Raw genomic sequence first — 21,050 nt, forward strand, 5'->3', positions numbered from 1 at the left:
AATGAAAATATTTTAATTCTCTTAGACTTCAGGAATTTGATCAAAAATTGATATCATTTTACCTACGAAAAATACTCTAGAAATTCGCAGTAGAGCACTAGCATTCTCACACTCTTGTATATGGACAGAGCACCAATGAAATAAGACCCATAAAAAAGAAAATCTTTAAAATATGAACCACTTGGTAACTAAGTCTTAAAATCTAATAAAAACTGTATTTTTTTGAAGAGGCCATTTTTGCTACCAAGACACTTGGATACAGATTAATTAAGAAGAATCCACTATATGCTGAAGAAATGTACTTGCTTTAAAAATCATAACCTGCATTAATTAATGAATTAATTTAATATTTTGTAAGTTGTTTCTTCCTCAATTGGCATTTGGCATGACTAAAGATTAATTAAATTAAGGACTTGGTGGTACTCTGAATTAACATCAGATGCTCGTGGTCATCTCCACCAAGTCACCCCTTAATTCTTTAATATATCCCTGAAAATGACATGACCTACCTAGTCTATTCAATCTTTTGACAAATATGTATTTATACTGACTGTTACTTAATCATCTTAATATCAAGGTCATTATGTTCCCCTTCAAGCTGTACACAGCTTCATTATATATGACACTTTAGATGGCTCTAAAAGCATGAACTTGGTCCCACGCTAAATTTAGTTTCACTGAGAGCAGTGGTCCATACTTTAGTCAACATTTAATTATGAACTGTGGTTTATATGCAGCTAGTGCTGAGTATACCTAGCCCCGGGACATCAACCGAGGTAGAATCTCAGGTATGTGGACTCCTTGTAGAATCCTTGCATATGCAGAATGCTTGTATTACCAAACATTAATATTCTGGCGTGAATACAACAGATACACATCCTTTCAAATTTATTGCTTATAAGCACTTGTACATATAAATTTGGCCCTTTTTAAAATAAGTCTGCAGTCTTGATTATCTACAGGGTAAATGATTTAGGCTAGATGCCAATTTGAGGTAGCCAAGTCCAGCTTTCATGACTAAAAGTTGGCATATTTTATAATTGCTCTGTGAAAAGGGAACTCAAATGTGATCTAACAATGTACTGGGGAAGGCCAAACTAATTTTTTCAGATTTTAAAGGTTCAAGGCTCAAGGTTCAAGGTCTTGGAGGAATGCTATTTGAGAGGAAGCTTAACACCAAACATTTGACTGTCTTGGGCTTGCTGACCTAGGGAACGTAACAGAATGTCTTGAACAAGTAAGCACATACAAGCAACAGTACTTGTGATACCTGAAACAAAGCAAGTGTGCTCAATACATGCAAAGGTGAGTGTCCTGAACTAAGACATGTAAAATCCTTCTTTGTTCATTTGGGAAAATAGAGGATGGTGTTAACACAAGTATTGGGGGATTTCTCCACCATAAATTAAGAGAAGTATGTTTCTTTCGCCTCACTGAAGAATTAATTTGGGCAGAGGGAGTTGACCTGCCCTCAGACGCACAGACCTGAGTGGAGCACATGAGAACAGAGCTCTACTTTTTCTTCTCAGAACTGCCAAATGTACATGATGGGGTGAAGTGGATGGGGGGGTGGGTGCAGGAATCAAAAGGAATATGAAGACACCCAGATGGAAATGATAATGGTTTGACCTTAATTCAAGAAGAAATGTTTAAAATGGCTAACAGATGCCTCTCATTAAAGTGTAGCACTGGGGGAGTGAGCAGGCCAGAGGAAATTCTGGATGGAGAAGGAAGGTCCTCGGGGTTGGGATTTTGCACTAACAACTTTCGTCCCAAGAAAGGAAAACGACTCAAAAGGTGCCAAGGACAAGAGAAGTGCCTTATAGCAGCCCCTCAAGTCTATTTATTGTCATTTAAAACAAATTGAGGACACCCCACCACACACACTCTCCTAGCATTTTCAAAGACATCAAAACCCCTTTCTAAATGCTATCCTTGTGATACCTCGGCGAGGCAGATAGCCGAATCCCAGTTTTCACTCATAGCAAGCTAAGGCACAAATAGAGTCTGCGTGCCAAAGGTAGTCTGGGATTCTGTTTCACTGCAAAACTCTTCCTCCACATCGATGTGAGCTGTTAACAAGACACCGCCGGGAATTGTCCTTAGAGGAGAAACCTTAAGAGGCAAGGAAAATTACTCTTGACTGTGGAAGACAGTGCGTCCTCTAGAGGCTCACTCGCAGCCTCAGGAGATGGCTGCCCAGAGGGGTACTAGCACACACAGTCCTTTTGAATAAGGGGACCAAATCTCCCATGACGAGAGGCAAAAGGATGACGCTTCAGTCTCCCTCCACTGCTGAGAGCAGAACGGCAGCAATATTAACAAAACATTTAACCCAAGAACTTCAGTCCTTAAACCTTCATTGGTGCAGTAAAATTCTAAGTCCTATATTCTGCTAATGATTTTGATGTCTTTGATTAGATACATTTCCACATTCTTGGTCCCAGACAATTTTCATTGATCACACCCGAATGATCTGTATGAAACCTAATACCAGGTCTGCAGGAGCAATGCAGGGGCAGCATACACTGGTTCTATATATTTTGAGAGATAAGTACACAAGGGAAGCGTGCAATGTTAAAGGGATGGAGTGACAACATTGGTGGCTTGTCTAATGGAGAATCCAGTGTTCTTTCAGGAAACTGAAAATACTCAAAAGTTGCTCCCTAATCTCTATTAACAACCCACTTAAAAATGAACATTTCCATTTGATACAAATATACAAATTTAAAATAAGTGTGCAGTTCAGAATGGCCTACCATTTTCAGATTGCTTATGTGCCAGAAAATATACAGTCAATAAAAAAATACCAGAGAGGTGGGGACAAAAGGCTCTCTGGATCTGTACAGCAAAATGAGTATCACTTCAGTAGGTAGTGATCTGTGGAGACGGTGGCATCCTTGGAAACCAGTAGTACGGAGAGATGACAGGTCACAAATCCGGTGATGGGGGGTAAGATGTATAGTGAGGCCCATTTTCCTGTGAAAAGAAAAAAAAAAGACAAGGACATTCAGGAATAAGACCAATTTAAGTGGGAGTGGGCAAGAAAGGGGTTTAGAGTGGACAGCATGTACCTAAAAGTCTCACATACACCTGGCCCCGAACAGACCCTTGGTCCCCAGATAAATTCCCCTGGAGTTCATCAGTTGGTGCAAAGTGGGAACAGGTGATCAGCACAATGCTTTCAAATAACAATACCACTTATTAAGTATTCTATTTGCCAGATACCTTATCAGCCCTCTTTAATCATTATTATAAATCCTCACGTAATGCCATGAAATACACACATAACATCCTCATTTACAGAAGAAACAGGATCACACGGGTAGCCCAATTCACCTCAAGTCACCTTTAGCAACGCCCTGTCCATGAAAAGAACCTGAATTTAAACTCACATCTATTTGAATCCAAAACCTTTTTTCTCTGGTTGCTTTTTCTTACAAGATGTGCCTATCTTACTATGGAGTTATGAATCAAAACAAATTATCACTGAGGAATTTTAGAGCTTTAAATGCTTTGGCAGAAAAGAGGCTCAGGCTGACATGCCTGAGCAGCGAGGCTTGTAACAATTAGAGTTCTCAGGGTGTTTTGTTTAAGATCAATATGGAGAATGAAATGCCAGGATTTTAATGTCAAACGTAGAAAACAACAAATAGAGTGTTAAGGGGAAATTTTTGGAATTCACCCTGGCAACTTTATCTTAATAAAAGTCGAAACAGCTAACTTTATGGCAGAAGGATCCCAGATTAGATTCATGAGACATAGATTAATTTACTTTTAAAAGAAAGTATTTCTTTGACAAACAGCTTGTTTTCCAGTAAACTATAAATGGAAAGTGTTAGAAATAATGTAAGACACTAGTTAGGCATGGAGAATGAGAGGCACTGCTTTACACTAAATTTACATTCCAGTTATTATGGATCATTAAACCTTGTATTTATATTACAATTGCAGGTTTCCCCCACTATCCAAACAAAGAATGCTCCTATGCCTTACTAGGTTATTTTGTGGGACTGGAAATGTTATTATTATTAATTTATATGGAAAACTTTCTGAGTATCCCCAAAGCCCCCAAACAGCCTGTCAAATCATTCCAAACAGTAATGTTCAACTTTGACATAGTGGAGTAAACCTAGACTAAGGGCTAGTACATCTACCTGGCCCAGCAGTTAAGTGTTGTTTGAGTGACTAAGTGAATTGGGACCTCCCTCATGCCTGAGAGCAGGTGCTCTGGAACAGGAATTGATCCTGAGGCCATAAGCAGCATGACAAGGGGATGTCTAGGAAAATTGCCCTTTAGATTTAGGTCTGATCAAGTATCGGAAGAAACTAAAAAAAAAAAAAAAAAAAAAAAAAAAATCAGGTAGAAACAAAGGCTTTAAATGTAGTGTTGCATACATCACACAACACTGAAAATAAATTAACAGCCTTTCTCCCCAATTTTTAGAATTTTTTATCAAAATCTGTTTTGCTAACCAACCTTGTATCGTTACTATGCATGGAAGCCATGCTTACGAAACATGTCTGGGGCCTCTCTGGTGGCACAAGGGGTTAAGACGCACCTATGAAACTGTCCACAGCCACTGTAGCACGAGTTCAATCCCCAGCCAGGGAGCTACCCACATGGCGCAGCAGACCTCTCCTGTCTCCCCACTGCTCCCCTCAGCAGTGTATTTCAGTTACTCTGCCTGTTCTGTTCCCCACTCTGTCTCTGGTGGGTCCTCTTACCCCCCTGCACCTCTGGCCTGTATCCCAGTTCCTGTATGCATAAATAAATAAATCTTTAAAAAAAAAAAAGAAACATGTCTGATAATCTGCTCTGATGTTCATCTGGGAAAAAAAAAAAGCTCACTCTTCGTCGTTAAAGTGTCTCTATTCCACACCACTACTATATATTTCCAGGTTTCTCACATCAGCATTACATTGTGATCAACTGAAAAGGGCAAATCTAATTCTAGTGCTATAAAATAGAACTCTTTATATTAGTTTCACATGGTTTAAGAGACTGCTGAGCATTCAAATACTTTCTCTATTTCTGGAAACAATCACAGAAATTTGAAGGATTGTTATCAGATAAATGTGTATGCTCTCTTCTTTGACTATATTTACAAGATTGCTGATTAGCTCCTTTTGAAAATGTTCTTGATATCATTTTTACCTAGATAAAAATTAGCTTCAAAAGGAAAAAGACAAATACTGGTGGTGTCACTTATATGTACAATATAGAGAAACATACCAAGGGCAGATAAAACCAAACCAACAACACATCCTAGAAATACGACTGTAGAATTGAGGCTATCAGAGGAGGAAAAGATGGAAGAGCCACGTGGGGAGGGGCACAATGGATTACTGTGGAGAATCATGGCTTGATGGTGGGGGTGCTGTGGTATCATAATCTGAAGGGTGTGATTCTACATCTCTAAATTATATACAATGTTGTAAACCAGTGTATCTAAAAAACCAAAACACCAAAAACTCAATCTTGTGTGTGGCGTTGATATTTAATAAAAGCCCTCTTTATGGGTCAATAAGTATATAGAAAATACATTTGCTTAAAAAACAGTCCTTCAGTTTTCTAGCCAATACAACTGAACTGGTATATTTCTTTTTTTTTTTTTTTTGAAAAGATTTATTTATTTATGCATACAAGAGCTGGGGTTTAGGCCAGAGATGTGGGGTGTGTGTGTGTGTGTGTGAGAGAGGATTCACCAGAGACAGAGTGGGGAGCAGAACAGGCAGACTGACTAAAATACACTGCTGAGGGGAGCAGCGGGCGAGACAGGAGAGGTCTGCTGTGCCATGTGGGTTGCTCCCTTGCTGGCCGGGGGATCGAATTCATGCTGCAGAGGCTGTAGATTGCTTCATAGTGCGGTGCTTTATCCCTTGTGCCACCAGGGAGGCCCTGAACTGGTATATTTCTATCTCAGAAAACAGTTCATAAATCCAGACACTAGCTTTGAATTGTCATTCCAAATATTTCACATCAAAGTGTCTTTAGTGTCTTTTATACATTTCCTGCTATCCATTTTTTTTTAAATATTAAGAAGAGTGATTCATAGAGTGACATGACAGTAAGGCAACTTTCTACTCTGGTAACATGCAGTAAATACAACCTGATGTTCTTTTCCCCTCCCATAGAGTCAATAATCTTTGTACCTATGATCCAGCTGCTCCAATTACAAGTCCTGTCTGAAAAAGGCAAGTGTGCAATCTTATCAGCCACCAGGACACAATGAGCGCTTTGCCCTTCTCATGAAGGGAACAGAAATCACAACTGAAGTTAGAGAAATGTTAGAGGGAAGATGTGTTGTAGCATATTTATTTTACTGTATACATGTTGTGTAATAATTAGGGAAGAATAATTCATGTCAAATTTAATATAACCTTCAAATACATTCCCTGATTCATGCATAAAAACATGTAATCAGCAGCAATTAAGTAAGGAGATTGATGGTCGTTTCACCAAGCACGTTACTTATCTTTTTTTAAAAGATTGAAATGACATTGTTAATAAACACAATGGAATAGAGCTTTGATGAAATTCAAAAGTGCTCCTTTATTAGTGTTTAAGTAATAGATTTATAAATGCATTTATAGTACATTTATTATAATAGATTTATTAATAAATGCATTTATAAATAATATTATCAGCTGATGTTCTTAAAAACAATGCAAACTTTTAACAAAATGAAACTTTTAGTGGGAATAAAGACTACTAAGATAAGCTACCGGTTTACAATTACTGATGGAAATGGACACCAATAGATTTTTTTGGGCTCTATGTAGATGAAAAGTCATTCAATCTTAAGAAAATTAAGCAGAGGTGTGTCTCAAAGGAGGCTAGGAAACACAATGCAACTAAGATTGGCTTCGAACCTACAGTGGAAGAAAAATCTCCCATTGAAAAGTTTATCTGGGAAAAATGTCTTTTTAGCACAATGCATTTTCCTAAAGTTATCATAGGAAGAGAGCTAAATGACACCATCAAGTTGGCTGAAACACGGTAATTACACAAATAATAACTTGTAAGCTTATAAGCACTATAGGGCATTTCTATTGTTCTGTGAGTCCTATAGACTGTTGAAGTGACTACATGGGAAAATGGAGAAACCCTGATATCTCTTACCCTGGCATCGTATTCAAGGACAAAAGGAGGAAAGTCGATCTGTTCTGGTGAGATAGCGGAAAACAGCTGGTGTAGGCTGTCCACGTGGTGGATTTTATCCTTCAGTCCTGAGACAGAAAAGGTGGTAAAAAACCATGTTGATACCTGGTGAAGAGAAGAGAGAAATAATTTTAGCCGGGGGTCAGAGTTACCAATATAAACATGATTTTGCAAATTTGTACTAAATAAAAACTGTATTTCAAAATTGAAACTGATGTCAGAAAAAATCTTGGAATAAGCCATGGTTTTCAAAGTGCAGACTGTAGTTCATCACTGAGTTATACAAGTGGCTTAATGAATTAAGGAACATAGAAAACTAACACAAAAGGGTGGGCACAAAAGGGTGGGGGCTGTGGTGAGGACAAACTGCTTTGTGAACCTTTTCCCACTGCACGCTCACATGCTGCTGTTCTTGTACTGTCACCACACAGTGTGCTCCTTAGTGTGGCTATAATCAAAACCACCGCCCCATTTGGCAGAAAAATGGAGTCACTGGGACGCACTGCATTTTGTCAAATGAGGTTAAACCTAAAATTTCTGTCCATACTTGAGACACCTCATTTGCAGTGGACATTGGCATGTAGATTCTTAGTCAAAGCGAATCTTCTGGGGGTGGAGGAACCATCTTTGCTCATTTTGCTTTATAACACACAATACCTCTATAAAAGCTGGTCTGCAAAATGGGCTGGTTCCAAAGAGAGGGTTCCTGATAGCAAATAATAGTGACAAATAAACTAGATAGTAGCTAGAACTAAGAAATTCTTGCTCATCTATCTAATGTGGAAATCACAGTCTACGTTTACCAACAGCTCACACAACAGTTCTGGAGGTAGCACAGTACTGCTTCTACCCCATTTTATTTCCAGAAGGAAATACACAAGTGAGTTCTCAGGGCACGGGCACAATATACTCCAAATGGGTGAGTGTGGACATATATGCCCCTTGGGGTGTTTGTCACTGATGCCAATCATTCTGTCAACTTCTCTTTGACATCCTACTGGGATCCTCGTGGTTGTTCCAAACCTTTCCAAAAATTCCAGGCCCCCAGTGACAAGACTGAACTAACTTATCTCTACCAGAATCCTCTCCAAACTCCCAGATTCAGTAGAAACTCAACTGTATTCTTATTTCACTCTTAGGCTCAGATTACCTCCCTTTATTGAATTCATTTATATAATCTTATGATGCTTAGATCTCATTTACAGCATTTATTCCTACTTCTCAGTATTTCAGTTACCTATATTTATTTCCATAATATCTTAACTCTTGACAATCATGGAGCAACAGTCTAAAGATTTGCAAGGTATAGATAATATGTCTTCTCAAGTATTTGATAATGAATAAGTGATTTTTATGGCTGAAACACTATTCTATTTTGGCTATTCTACCGATAATTGGTACAAGGCCTCAAATTAACATCGCGCGCTGTAGCTCCCTCCTTCCCGCCTTCCCGCGCCTATTTGAAGGGAGGTAGTACTGCGAGGGGGCAGGGGAAGGTACTTGGCTTTCTTACATTAGCTTTTGGAAAACACACGCTGTTACATATCTAATTGACACAAGCTTTCTGCAATTAGGTTAGTGAGAATTCTAGATGAGTACTTCTATCCATGTACAGAGGAAGTTGAAAAATTAGTAAGAGCTATGGAGAGACCACAGAGATTTTAAGAGATTCTAGAAAGAGCGTAAGAAAATAAGATTGTAGTCAGAACAGAGAATCTCAAGGATGTGCGAGGAGAGGCATTTGTGCAAGCAATTACTGACACCTGCCGGGCCTCTACGGTGCGCTCAGCGCTGTGCAGTAGTGCAGGTGACAGCAGTGCAGTAGTGGGGTGACAGTGATGGTGCCACTCTGCTCACAGGGGGACGGGGGTGGTAAGAGTCTGGCAGAGGAGCTAGATTGTCAGAACAGCTACCTACGGCAAAATGTGCTAAATGCTATAAATGGCTCAGGGAAAACGTGAAAACACCTATTTAGATGCAAGGAGCTGTGCTATTTGGAAAAAATGTTGGTTCCAAAGCCACAGAATTAGAAGACACAGGAAACATGCACGGCACTGTCTCACCTCAAACACCTTACATGCTGCCTTTCAGGTCTGATAGCTTTTCCTTGAGGCTTTCCTTGGATAATTGAGAGCTCAGATCATCTCAATGAGTTCTGTGACTACCCTCCACCCAAAGCTGGAAAAGAAGCTCCCTTCTAAGTGTTCCAACACTGCTTAGTCATATTGCATCATTAACATTCTGTACTGTATTATCTGATTGTCTAAACAGTAAACTCCCCAGTGTTGGGATCATCTTATTCAATACCATACGGTATAATTAATGTCTGACATAAAAAGTAAGGAATTTAGGATGTGTTGAAAGATTTAACAAATGGAGAAATTAGAGTTTCTGGACTTGGTACTTTAATACTATTTGGGGACAGCCTAATATTCCTTCTCTAATAAAAATAAACTGTGCTGCAATCTGGGTCTGTTACTTCCTCTCTAAAATGAACAACTTAGACCTAAATGATTTTTAAGATCCCTCCTCATTTTATAATTTTATTTTGTTTGTTTTTAAAGATTTATTTATTTATGCATACAAGAACTGGGGTGTAAGCCAGAGGTATATGTGGGGAGGGGGTGTGAGAGGATTCATCAGAGAGAGTAGGGAGCAGAACAGGCAAAATGGCTGAAATACACTGCTGAAGCGAGCAGCGGGCGAGACAGGAGTGGTCTGCTGCACCATGTGTGTTGCTCCCTGGCCGGTCAGAGATCAAACTGCTGCAGCAGTGGCTGGCGATAGCACTGTCTTTAACCCCTGCACCACCAGGGAGGCCCCATTTTATAATTTAGTAAGCACTCTTGAATATGCTAACCATACTGACAGGGTGGGGTGCAATGGGTCATTTAAAGAGAAGGTTTGGTTGGGGAAGAACAGGCCACAACCTTGAATGTGCAATATTTGAAATAGAAACCCATTTCTCTGTTGCATTTTCTCCCAAGGCCTCCTTAACATCCTCCAGGACATAGCAGAAATCAGGAGAAAAGGACTCAGCAGCCAGAAGTGCAAACCCGGCTCCATTTTTGCTGTTGCTGTGCAGAGAGACCCCTGAGCACAGGCCCCACTTTTCTGCATTTTGGTTTCATACAGCTCAGCTTGTAATTTTCAATTATTTGGAATAAGTTATAAATATTCCTTAGTTTAGATAAAGTTGAAATATTTAGTATCTATTTTAAAAAACTGAAGAAAATTAAAAATTTGAAGGACTGCTGTGGCATTTTATGAATCTAGAGATTCTTTCACCCAATTACTCACAAATGCAAAGCCAAGAGCACAGGGTCACAGAACACTCTAAGCCAGGAGAAGCCTGTTCACATACATGTGCACTCAAGCCATCGCCCAGCGCCAGGCTCCACAGCGGGCTGAAACTCTGCTCGTGTGCATTCTGTTAGTAAACTTCAAAGGAAAAGCATGAGTGATTTATATGAGCAGTCAATTTATTAACACGTTGGATAGAGGGGCCTGGAAATGATCTCAGAAGTATGGAAATTAGAACTGTGTGAGGTGATGGTTTTTATTATCTCTTGATTTCATCTCATTATTTATAACCAAGAATACTCCATTTACAGTTTTCACTTAGTATAAAACAATGATGGGTTTTATTACGCCTGGGGTAATTTAGTTTTTCAGTTCTTTTATTTTCCCCAACCCAAAATATTATGGAGACGTAATGTAATGGCTCTCACTTAGTACATCTGGTCTTCAGCCTCTCCCAACCTGCCCTTTGCACTGATTCCTTAAGCCTCCCAGCCAATGTGACAGCCAAGACTTGTGGCTTGACACTCTGGTAACGCCATCCATCAGTGGCATTGGAAGGGGAGTTATTAACCCTCTAATACACAGCATGCAGTGGCTGTGTATTTTTATAAGTGGGGTTACAAAGGGATACTCTTCTGGTAAGGCTGAACTTGTGAGAGAAAGAAGAAAGTTTTTTCCATTTAAAAAAAAATTATTATGAAAACATTCACTACAGTTGAAGGATGTTTACAGTCGACACCAGGACAGCCACTCCTCAGACAAGCGTGAACATTTTCCTTATATTTCCTTCATCACACTGCGTCCCTCTGGCCATGTATTAATCCAGCTTACGCTCTGACTGCCATCTCAGAGTAAACTGCAGACACCGGGAAATTTCCCCTGATTATGACACTCATATCTTTATAACTAGAGTTCATTTTTGTTCAGTTTCTTTGCTATAAAATTTATATTTGATGAAATGCAGATTTTAAGTCTCCTTTTGCTGTTCAGACAAATGCAAACAAACTCCCGTTGAGATAACTATTTTCATCATCGCAGAAAGCTCCTCATGTTTCTCGCCCCTCATGCCCCTCTCCTCAGAGGCAATGCTGCTTGGATTTTTTTCCTTCCAGGGGTTAATTTTGCTCACTCCAGTATCTCAAAGGAATGTAACCATACAGCGACTCTTTCACGATGGCTTCTTTCCCTTAGCATAAAGTTTTGGAGATTCTTCCATGCTGGTGCGTGTATCAGGGTGTTCTCCTTTATTGCCAAGTAATACCCCATGAAAGAATATTCCCTAGTCTAGTTATTCATCATCCTGTTGAAGGCCATCTGGGCTGCTTCCAGCCATTAGCTGCTATGACTAAAGCTGCTGTGAATATTCTCTTCTTTCTATGTGCATATGCTTTCATGTCACTTGAGTAAATACTAGCAGTCAAACTGCTGGGTCACAGATAAGGTATATGCTTAGTGTACAAGAAATTGTAATTTTCCTCAGAGTGTTTGGACAGCTTCACTTTCCCACTTACGGAGAATTTCAGGGGCTCCCCATGCCAGCACTTTTGTATTGTGAGCCTTAAATTTTATCCATTATCGTGGTAGCGCAAAGGTATCTCGTTGCATTTATAGCTTCATGGAAACATTATTAATACACAATAAAGTACACCCATTAAACTGTTCACTTTGTTAAGTTCTGACATGTGTATACCAATGAAATCATCACAATCAAGAAAATGAATGTGCCCATCACTCCCAAAGGTTCTGAGGGTCCTTGTAGCTGCTTCCTCCTGCCGCTCCTCCCTGCGCTGCTTTCTGCAGTCACACAGGAATTGAATTAATTTGACTCTATCCCCTAGAATTTTTTTTTTTGATGTCATATTTTTGCCACTTTTATTTTTTTAATTTTTTAAATATAATTCTTTCATCATTTTTCATCTTTGCACAATGTATGCATTTTCATTTTGGTTATATTCCCCATACAATTGCACTCCCCCTTATTTTGACCCTAATCCTTTTCCCCTAGAATTTTAGGTGAATGAAACCATACAGTGAGTGCTCTTTTCTGTTTGGCTTTTCCTTGGTGTGTTAGTTGGAGGCTAACGGCGCTGTCGCAGCTGCAGCCGTTCTCCCGAGGAGTCGTCTCTTGCACAGCTTTCCCACAGTTTGGTTTTCAATCTCCCAGTGACGGCAGGTGAGTTGCTTCTGGCTTCTGGCTCTCATAGATAAAGCTGCTATGAGCACATGTGTAGCAGTCTCTATGTGGACGTTTTCATCTGTCTGGGGCAAATCCTTACGAGAGGAATGACTGGATCACATGGTACATATTGAATATATGTTGAACTTTCAAAATAAACTGTCAAATTAAGTTCCCAAGTGTTTGTGACGTTTTATATTCTGATTAGCACGGATTTGGTTTACCAGTCTAACTGGCATGTATGGTTATCACAGTATGGTCTGATTTGCACTTTCCTAATCACTAATTATGCTGAACATCTTGTCATGTGCTGATAGGCCAACTGTGTATCTTCTTTGAAGTGTTGGTATAAATCTTCTGCCCACTTTTCTTTTTAGATTTTTATTTATTCATTTTTGCATAGAACTGGGGTACAGGCCAGGGAGGGTGAGAGGATTCACCGGAGACAGAGTGTGGAGCAGAACAGGTCTATCTGCTGAAATACACTGCTGAGGGGAGCAGTGGGGAGATGGGAGAGGTCTGCTGCGCCATGTGGGTCAGCTCCCTGGCCAGGGATCAAACTCTGGGCTTTGCAATAGTAGCGCTGAGACTTAACGCCTAGGCCACCAGGGAGGCCCTCATCTGCCCACTTCTAAATTGAGTTGTTTCCTTATTACTGATTTTTGAGATTTCTGTCTATACTTGAAAGACAAGTCTTTTATCAGATAAATGTTTTGTGGTTTGTCCTTTCATTATCGTAACTATCACTAAGAAGACAGAAGTTTTTTTATTTTGATGAAGTCTGATTCCTTTCAGGGGTTGTGCTTTTGGTGTTTTATCTGGAAAACCTTTGCTTTACTCAAGGACACAAAGCCTTTTCTTCTAGAAGTTTAACAGTTTTACACTTTGCAATTAGGTCTTTGATTCATTTCCAATTAAGTTTTGATTATGAAGCAAGACACGGGTCAAGTTCACTTTTTTGCATATGGATTCCAATTGTTCTAATATCATTTATTGAACAGACTATCCCTTTCCACTGATCTGACTTTACACTTGTGTCAAATGTAAGTTACCCACATGTGTATACACATATGTATACATACAAGTCTATTTCTGGATTCTCCAAGGATGGAGAATTGATGCATTTGTTTACATTTATGCCAATACTTTACTGTCTTGAGTACTTCAGCTTTAGGATAACCTTGAATGCAGGGAGTGTTGGTTCTTTAACTTTATTCTTTTACAAAGTTGTTTCAGCTTTTGTAGATTCTTACTATTTTGACCAATCAACTTGTATAAAAAAGCTCGGGGGAATTCTGACTGAGATTAAATTGAAACTACAGGTTTAGTAAATACTGATAGTTTAACAATATAAAGTCTTCTAAGATTGTCTTTTACACAAAGTACATGTCTTTTTTTAAGTTCTCCTTTAATTTCTCCAGTTAATGTTTTGCAGTAAACTTAATTTTTACACAAGTCTTCCCCCTCTTTCATTATATTCACCCCTAAGCACTTACGAGTTTTTGATGCTAGTGTAAATATTGCTTTTTATGTTTTGATCTGGTTATTTGTTTCTAATATAGCCAGTCAATTTTTGAATACTGATCTTAAACCCTGAATCCTTGATGACACTCATTAATTCTAGTATCTTTTCTGAGGCTATTACAGAATTGTCTACAGAGATGATCATGTTATCTATAAATAGTTTTATTTGCTCCTTTTTAATCCAGATGTATTTTGTTTCTTTTTGGTACCTTATTACATGAGTGAGCACTTCCCATATAGACGGAATCCAACTGGTCAGTGTAGACATTCTTGCAAAGACATACTAAGGGCCAAGTTAATCATTCTGCTTGTGTCCATTAAAGAAAAAAATTTCAGAGCTACTGGATGAACCAAAAACAAATGGACGATGAGGTTTTGTTCAAGCACTACTTCCGTAAGTGCTATGAAAAGAAAAATATTAGCTATTTACTAAAAACAAAATGATAGGAAAATCATCTGATAGGACCATGTAATCAGAACTTAACTGAACCAAGAATACGAAAAGCCCTTCACTCAGCTGACTGTTCACATGTTGTAAATTTTTTTTTGACTGGCCAAGCAGCACCCCCATAAGCATCTAATTAGCACTTACTGTGCTGTTCTGACACTGAGAGACCAAAAGGAAATTTGCAATTTGCAAAGAATTACTTAATATACTTGGTGTAAATTTTAAAGACAGTACTTGGATGAGAAAACTTAACAATTTTGTAAACAATTAAGAGATCCCAAAGTGGAAAACATTCTCTCTCTGATCTTTACTCATCTCTCAATCACAAATCATGAGGACCTCTCACTCACGGTGGTTTCTCCACAATGCTTTACATAATGACCACGTCTGCTGTCCGAGATGGCTCCCCATCCCCCGGCTCTCATTGCACTGCCCTATTTTGGTTCTCTTACTCACTTGATATTTACTTTTACTTGATCTCCTCCAGGGTTTAGTGGCCCGCTTCTAAGTCTGCGGTTTTCTTCATCAGTACATTTAAGGGTTAAAGTTTTTGCTTTTTTTTTTCAATTTGATGTTGGCTCTCAAATTTATATTCCAACACATGATCCTTGCAGCTGATGCCACTTGGGAGTCTTGGGTGACGCTGCCCTTCTTCTCACCCCTAAGCACCTAGTGAACCACTAAATCTTCGGTTTTTCTCTAGATCAGAGGTAGGCAAACTTATGCAAAGGAATGTATGACAAATATCATCTATCTCAAGAACAGGTTTTAATGGCAGGTGTGATGAAAAGGGAAAAGGTCACGACTTATTTTAGGCATTAACAAGAATGGCTGAAGTGATGGAACATGGGTTTTAGGCTGAATAGGGAAGAAAATAAGAAAAGATGTCATTTTTAGAAGAAGTAAAAGAACTAGGTGTCTTAATGAAGTCCAGATACAGAATTAGACTCTAGGATATTGTTGGGATCAAGACAGCTATATTCCGAGCCGCATGGATCTCTCAATCTAACGTATAAGGCAGGAAATTAAACAAGACTTAGAGATAAAAGCATCTTAAGGGATGCAGGCGCACCTACTAGTTGCAGGACTGGTCAGGGAAGGTATTTTATAGAAAGTAACTGTTGAGTTGAGATCTCAAGGTGAAATAGGAGTCAATCAGAAGCAGAGAAGGGAAAGTGTACTCTGGACCAACAACATAACCAGAGCTCAGATGAATGAAGAGTAGGAAGGGACAAGGACTGAGATGTGGACAACTTGTAAGGGTCACCCACAAAGAGAGAGGTTACAAGGAAACAAAACATCAGGATTACAACTGGAGAGCATTTATAAAAAGGGGATTAGGGGCCTCCCTGGTGGTGCAAGGGGTTAAGACACAGCACTATGAAACTATCGGCAGCCTCTCTAGCACGAGTTCGATCCCCGGCCACGGAGCTGACCCACATGGTGCAGCAGAGTGGAGAGCCTGCTCAACCACTGCTCCCTTCAGCAGTGTATTTCAGTCAATCTGCCTGTTCTACTCCCCAGTTTGTCTCTGGTGAATCCTTGTGTGCATAAATAAATCTTTTTTAAAAAAGAGTAAACAAGGAAATTAGTAATCACAATAGTGACAGCAAAATTAACATGGTGAAATATATCTTACTATGCTGCCACTCATAACCCAAATTCAAGATTTAAATAAAAAGAAAATAACTGTACCTTTGAACGAAATGTTGGATGAACAAAATAAACAGCCTTCAAATTCCTCTTGTACCTGATTCAAATTAAAAAATGGGTCAGTATGAGTCATACCTAAAATCAGTCAACATTATGGACAATTATCTCTTTATATGAATATATTCACAGACATTAATTTTTCATGATGTGTCAAAGGCAATTTAGAGAACATTTCATTATTTAATGTATCTGTCTCATAGGCAATGTGATAAAATTACCTACAGGTAAGACAAAGTAAATACATAATTAATGAAATATTTATAAATGTATTTTGCTATACCATATAAATAGGAGATAGTATTTATTATTTTATATGCAAAGATAGGTAATGACCCCAAGCCCTTCTTAAAGTTTTAAAAGCTTAAGTTAAAAGGAGGAAAATATACATATGATTTACTTAATCAAGATTTACCAATCTTTGTTATATGAAATATCCTTTCACAGAATATATAGCAATGTTTGCTACTGTTTAATATTAGGAAAGAAAAAAGCTATTTTTGGCCCTTCGTAATTTGCAAAAAGTAACTAACTTGACATCAACGACGTCGTAGAGTTTCTTCAGGAAGTCGGAGTCCAGGTGATTGTACTCGCTGGTCAGTGTGTGAAAATACACTAACACATACTCCTTCACAGCGATGTGATCCATGACATGGATGAAGTATAAGAGAGCCTAAGAGGAAAACAGGAGTAAAGGTAAAGATCCTTTACATAGTAATCTACTTCACAAAGTCCAAGAGAGTGAAAAGCCCAGAAGATTAAGCTAATCCACGCCTCAGGTACTGCAGATGGACATTTTAGACCCAGCCTCTCTTCTCTTTAAAAAGATTTTTTCAAGCGCGTGAATCAAGCCGGTGTTTAATAATTCTCATAAATGCTACAGTATATTTTCTTTTTGTCTGATTTTAAGTGATGGAAGAGAACGGTCTCTATGTTCTCAAATAATTCGTTACATATTTGACAGAGTTCTTTGGTCCTTCCTAGGTTTTCACTCTCTAGGTTAATGATATCAAAATCATTAGAAATAAAATTTCTAGACTTTCAATCATTCTTGAAGTTTCTGCCTGAACTCTGTGAAAAGCCTTTGCAGTTTCTACTGAGGTAACAACTCATGGCTCTCACCCACCCAAGAGTAATTGTGAAAGGACAGCTATATGGGACATTATATCCCATATAGATCACTATGAGTTTTCTTAGCATCTTTAATGCCGATCGGAAGTAAAATGAAAACAGATTTAGTCAGTAGTTGGCAAGGGGCTGGGCAGCTTTTCTAGAGCTCTGAACACTCAAATCTAATGTGACCTAGATAGTTTGGAGAATTAATCCATTTCAAGAAGAATGAAATTTACGAGAACCTTTAAACACAAAGCAGCGATACAATCTGGGTAAGGCCCGTATGACCAAGAGGTTTAGCTAAAAATAACGACAAAGAGGAAGCTAAGACCCACCAAGTGAAGGATTACTATCAGTCAGACTATTTTCCACATCCTCCTCAGGGAAGTCTGGCATGAACACAATTGGATTACTATGGATTAGGACCCCAGGTCTCCAGCATACACAGATGGGGGTCACTAAGAAAACACAGTATCTCTTCAGTTATAACCTGGTTTGGACCACACAATTCAGCTCATTTTATTTTTTCTGAAGTAATTCTTCATGAATACCCAGGACACCAAGCAAGAGCACACCAAAATCAAATGCAGGGTTTATGTTCTTACTGAGTCAATTATTAATGATGAGGATGAATGCCATACTGATTATTAAGAACACAAGTGACCACAAACAGGAACTTCAATGATATAATTGCATTCAGTTGAGTTTTTTCAGTGTGCATGAATGAAAGTGCAGGCATGTACTTTTATTATCACACTGTTTCTGGTCTTCTTTCTGTCCATTTTGCATGCCCTCCCCAGAGCAATTAACATTCCCACTTTTGGCTTCAAATTTCCCATCTTCCACTTATTTTTTCATTACAAGAAGGACTGCCACATGACAAAAAAAAATGTTGAAAAAAAATTCTCCCCAGAACTGTGAAAGCCATTTTGAGATATTTACTTCTAGTTTTTATCTTTATGCTTAAAAAAAAAAAAAAAAAAGGGAAGTGACTATAGTACTTAATATATCCCTTTCTATCCTACTGGCATTACATTGCAAACATTTCTCTATAGTACCTGTCTCCATAACCATAATTTTAAGGATCACAGACCATTCCATTTGTGCATGCACACTTTAGTAATTTTTGCTACAAATGAGCCTGTAAGTAAGATGACAGGCCCAAACACCAGTGACCAGGCATCTAAGGACTAAGCAGGAGGCAGTCCTCTGCTTTGGTACAACTGGGTTTCATTTTAAAATTCTGTGCCATTTTTACATTTTGAAATAGAATTTTTTTTTTTACTATGGTTAAGAATTATTTACGAGTTAAAGAGATTCTCTTCCTTTTGCACTAAGTTTCTAATAAAACTAATGTGCTAGGAAGAGCTACATGTTTATCCCGTGAAGTCAAATGTCTCTTGCCCAAGCAGTTCCATTTGGGCAGTTTCAAGGCCTATAGCTATTTCCATACTCCGGAATATGTCCTTAGCACACACTCAGGAATGGAATCACTGGGTCCATGGGTGTGCCCATTTTTATTAGTTTTGATTTATCTTTGATGACAATCATTACTTTTTAAAAAAGCTTTGGCTAATGTTCAAGGTACAAAGAGATATTTTATTCTAGTCACTACTGATCAGGTTAAACATTTCTTACTTTTATTTACCAATTATATCACTTCTATGAATCATCTATTTCTGTCCTTTGCCTCTAAATGAAAGAATTATGGAATTATGCTTCTTGAGTTAACTACCCTGATTTCTTCTTTTCTCATAGCTATTCAAGAGCTGGTTTCTTTTTAAGAAAGGCAGAATTTGACTGTAAGTACAACTGGAATGATTCCAACCCCAAATTTGACAGTTATATCCAAAACAAAGCGGCTGCATTTTGAGAGATAAAATTTTGCTATCCCAGTATTTTTGTGTCTCCTACAGAACAAAATAAATCCCTAACTTACCGAAATGATGATCACTAACTCAAAGACCAGAGCTGCTACTCCATCAGCCACGCATGATTGTGTTGGATCCATATTCTGAAGTCCTGACTCCCAATTCACATCCTATTGATTTTTAAAATGAACATTATTTGGAAAACAGGACCTTTTCATGGCTTACCTTGTCCATATCTATTAATGTGACAGGAATGTTCCTTCCGACGACCACCATCACTGTCCGGCCACAGTTATCAACACCTGCACACAGGAGATGGAGTCAGCACCCAGAAACCACTCCAGAAGAAGTATCTATCCTGAGCTTTTACCCCATGAAAATATTCTACACCACTGTAAAAGGTCAAAAACCAGCATCATTAAGTTTCTCAAATTTCATCTTCAGAAATCGTGTACTCTGTGGAAAACAACTTTTTTTTAGCCTCATGAGGTGTTGATGATTGCCCTCACTTTTTTTTTTTTTAGAGGCATGCTTTATTTATTTATTTTATTTGTTTGTTTGTTTTGTTTATACATGCATTGGGTAGAGTCAGAAGCGTGGGAGGGTGAGAGAATTCACCAGAGCCAGAGCGGGGAGCAGAGCAGGCAGAAGGACCGAAGTACACTGCTGAGGGGAGCAGCGGGCGGCAGGAGAGGTCTGCGCGCCATGTGGGACCCTCCTCCGTGGCCGGGGAGCAGCCGGGGATCGAACCGGCGCTGCAGAGGCTGCGCGCAGCTTCGTAACCCAGCGCTCAACTGCTGCGCCACCAGGGAGGCCCTGCCCTCACTTTTAAGATAAGGTCTCTTACAGGTTTTAAATTAGGGTCAGTCAAAGGTAAGTTCGCAGGGCAAAGATCTTTTTATAAATCTGAAAATTAACAACTAGTGTTTGTAAAAGAAATATAATGGAGATAGAGTGGTAATCTGAGAATTGTCTATGTCAATATACATTTATGTAAGGACTGAACTTACACAGCAAATATATGGTACTTCCAAAGGCAGGAAAGGAATTTTAAAAGGTATGAAAAAGGACACTAAGAAGAAATGAAGTTAATCAATGTACAACTACAAGTTGAAAATATTATGGGTTGAGATGTTATTTTAAACATCTTTACAACAAGCAAAAACTATCCTCATTAGTACAAAAGAGTTTATTCATAGATAAGTGGACAAAACTGGAGAAACGGAAGTCTCCAACAGCATGCTACTGAGAACAACTCACCTGTTTGGTATAAGGCTTTTAGAGAAGCAATATCGGACAGATCCTCAGACCTTGCTTGACATAACCAGCGATTATAACTAGAGAAATAAAGGATAAAATTATTACAACATACCCCTGTATCTTGCATTACAAATGGAATCTGTTCTTTCCCTGTTCCTAAAGAACTGATGTTTCATTATATTGAGGAAGGAGTCAAAGAAGCTGTTATGTAATAGATGGAATCTCTATGTATTAGTGATAAAATTAACACAAACACTGTGAAAGGAAGATGTTCCTATTAAAAGATTTAAAACATCTTTTATGATCAGATGAAAACTACTCAGATAAATGGGTAAGAAACCAAGTGTTCAAAGTAAGATCATTTTTAAATGCTGTTGCTTTCCTTTAGTAAAAAAATATAGACGGAGAAAGCAGTGCTCACTCATTCAACGAAGACTTATTCTGTGCTCACTACATGATGGGTATTGAGAATACTCTCAT

The 21,050-nt window shown here is 38.6% G+C and overlaps 1 protein-coding gene across 6 annotated transcripts in view; it reads right to left on the minus strand.

Annotated features, from left to right (window-relative positions):
- Positions 1-206: 206 nt before the first annotated feature.
- Positions 207-21,050, minus strand: part of GDAP2 (ganglioside induced differentiation associated protein 2) — a 52,437-nt gene continuing 31,593 nt past the window's right edge. For all 6 annotated transcript variants that reach the window (XM_037501386.2, XM_054690872.1, XM_037501390.2 and 3 more), the window contains 6 exons: positions 20,571-20,647; positions 19,536-19,612; positions 16,860-16,999; positions 16,312-16,366; positions 7,127-7,270; positions 207-2,979 (listed from right to left, as the gene is read on the minus strand). In XM_037501386.2, coding sequence (XP_037357283.1) covers positions 2,932-2,979; positions 7,127-7,270; positions 16,312-16,366; positions 16,860-16,999; positions 19,536-19,612; positions 20,571-20,647 — 541 coding nt within the window. In that variant the 3' untranslated portion in view covers positions 207-2,931. The remainder of the gene's footprint in view (positions 2,980-7,126; positions 7,271-16,311; positions 16,367-16,859; positions 17,000-19,535; positions 19,613-20,570; positions 20,648-21,050) is intronic.

Source organism: Talpa occidentalis, unplaced genomic scaffold (assembly GCF_014898055.3).
Source record: "Talpa occidentalis isolate TD23 unplaced genomic scaffold, MPIMG_talOcc4v2.1 talOcc4.9, whole genome shotgun sequence".
NCBI lineage: Eukaryota > Metazoa > Chordata > Mammalia > Eulipotyphla > Talpidae > Talpa > Talpa occidentalis.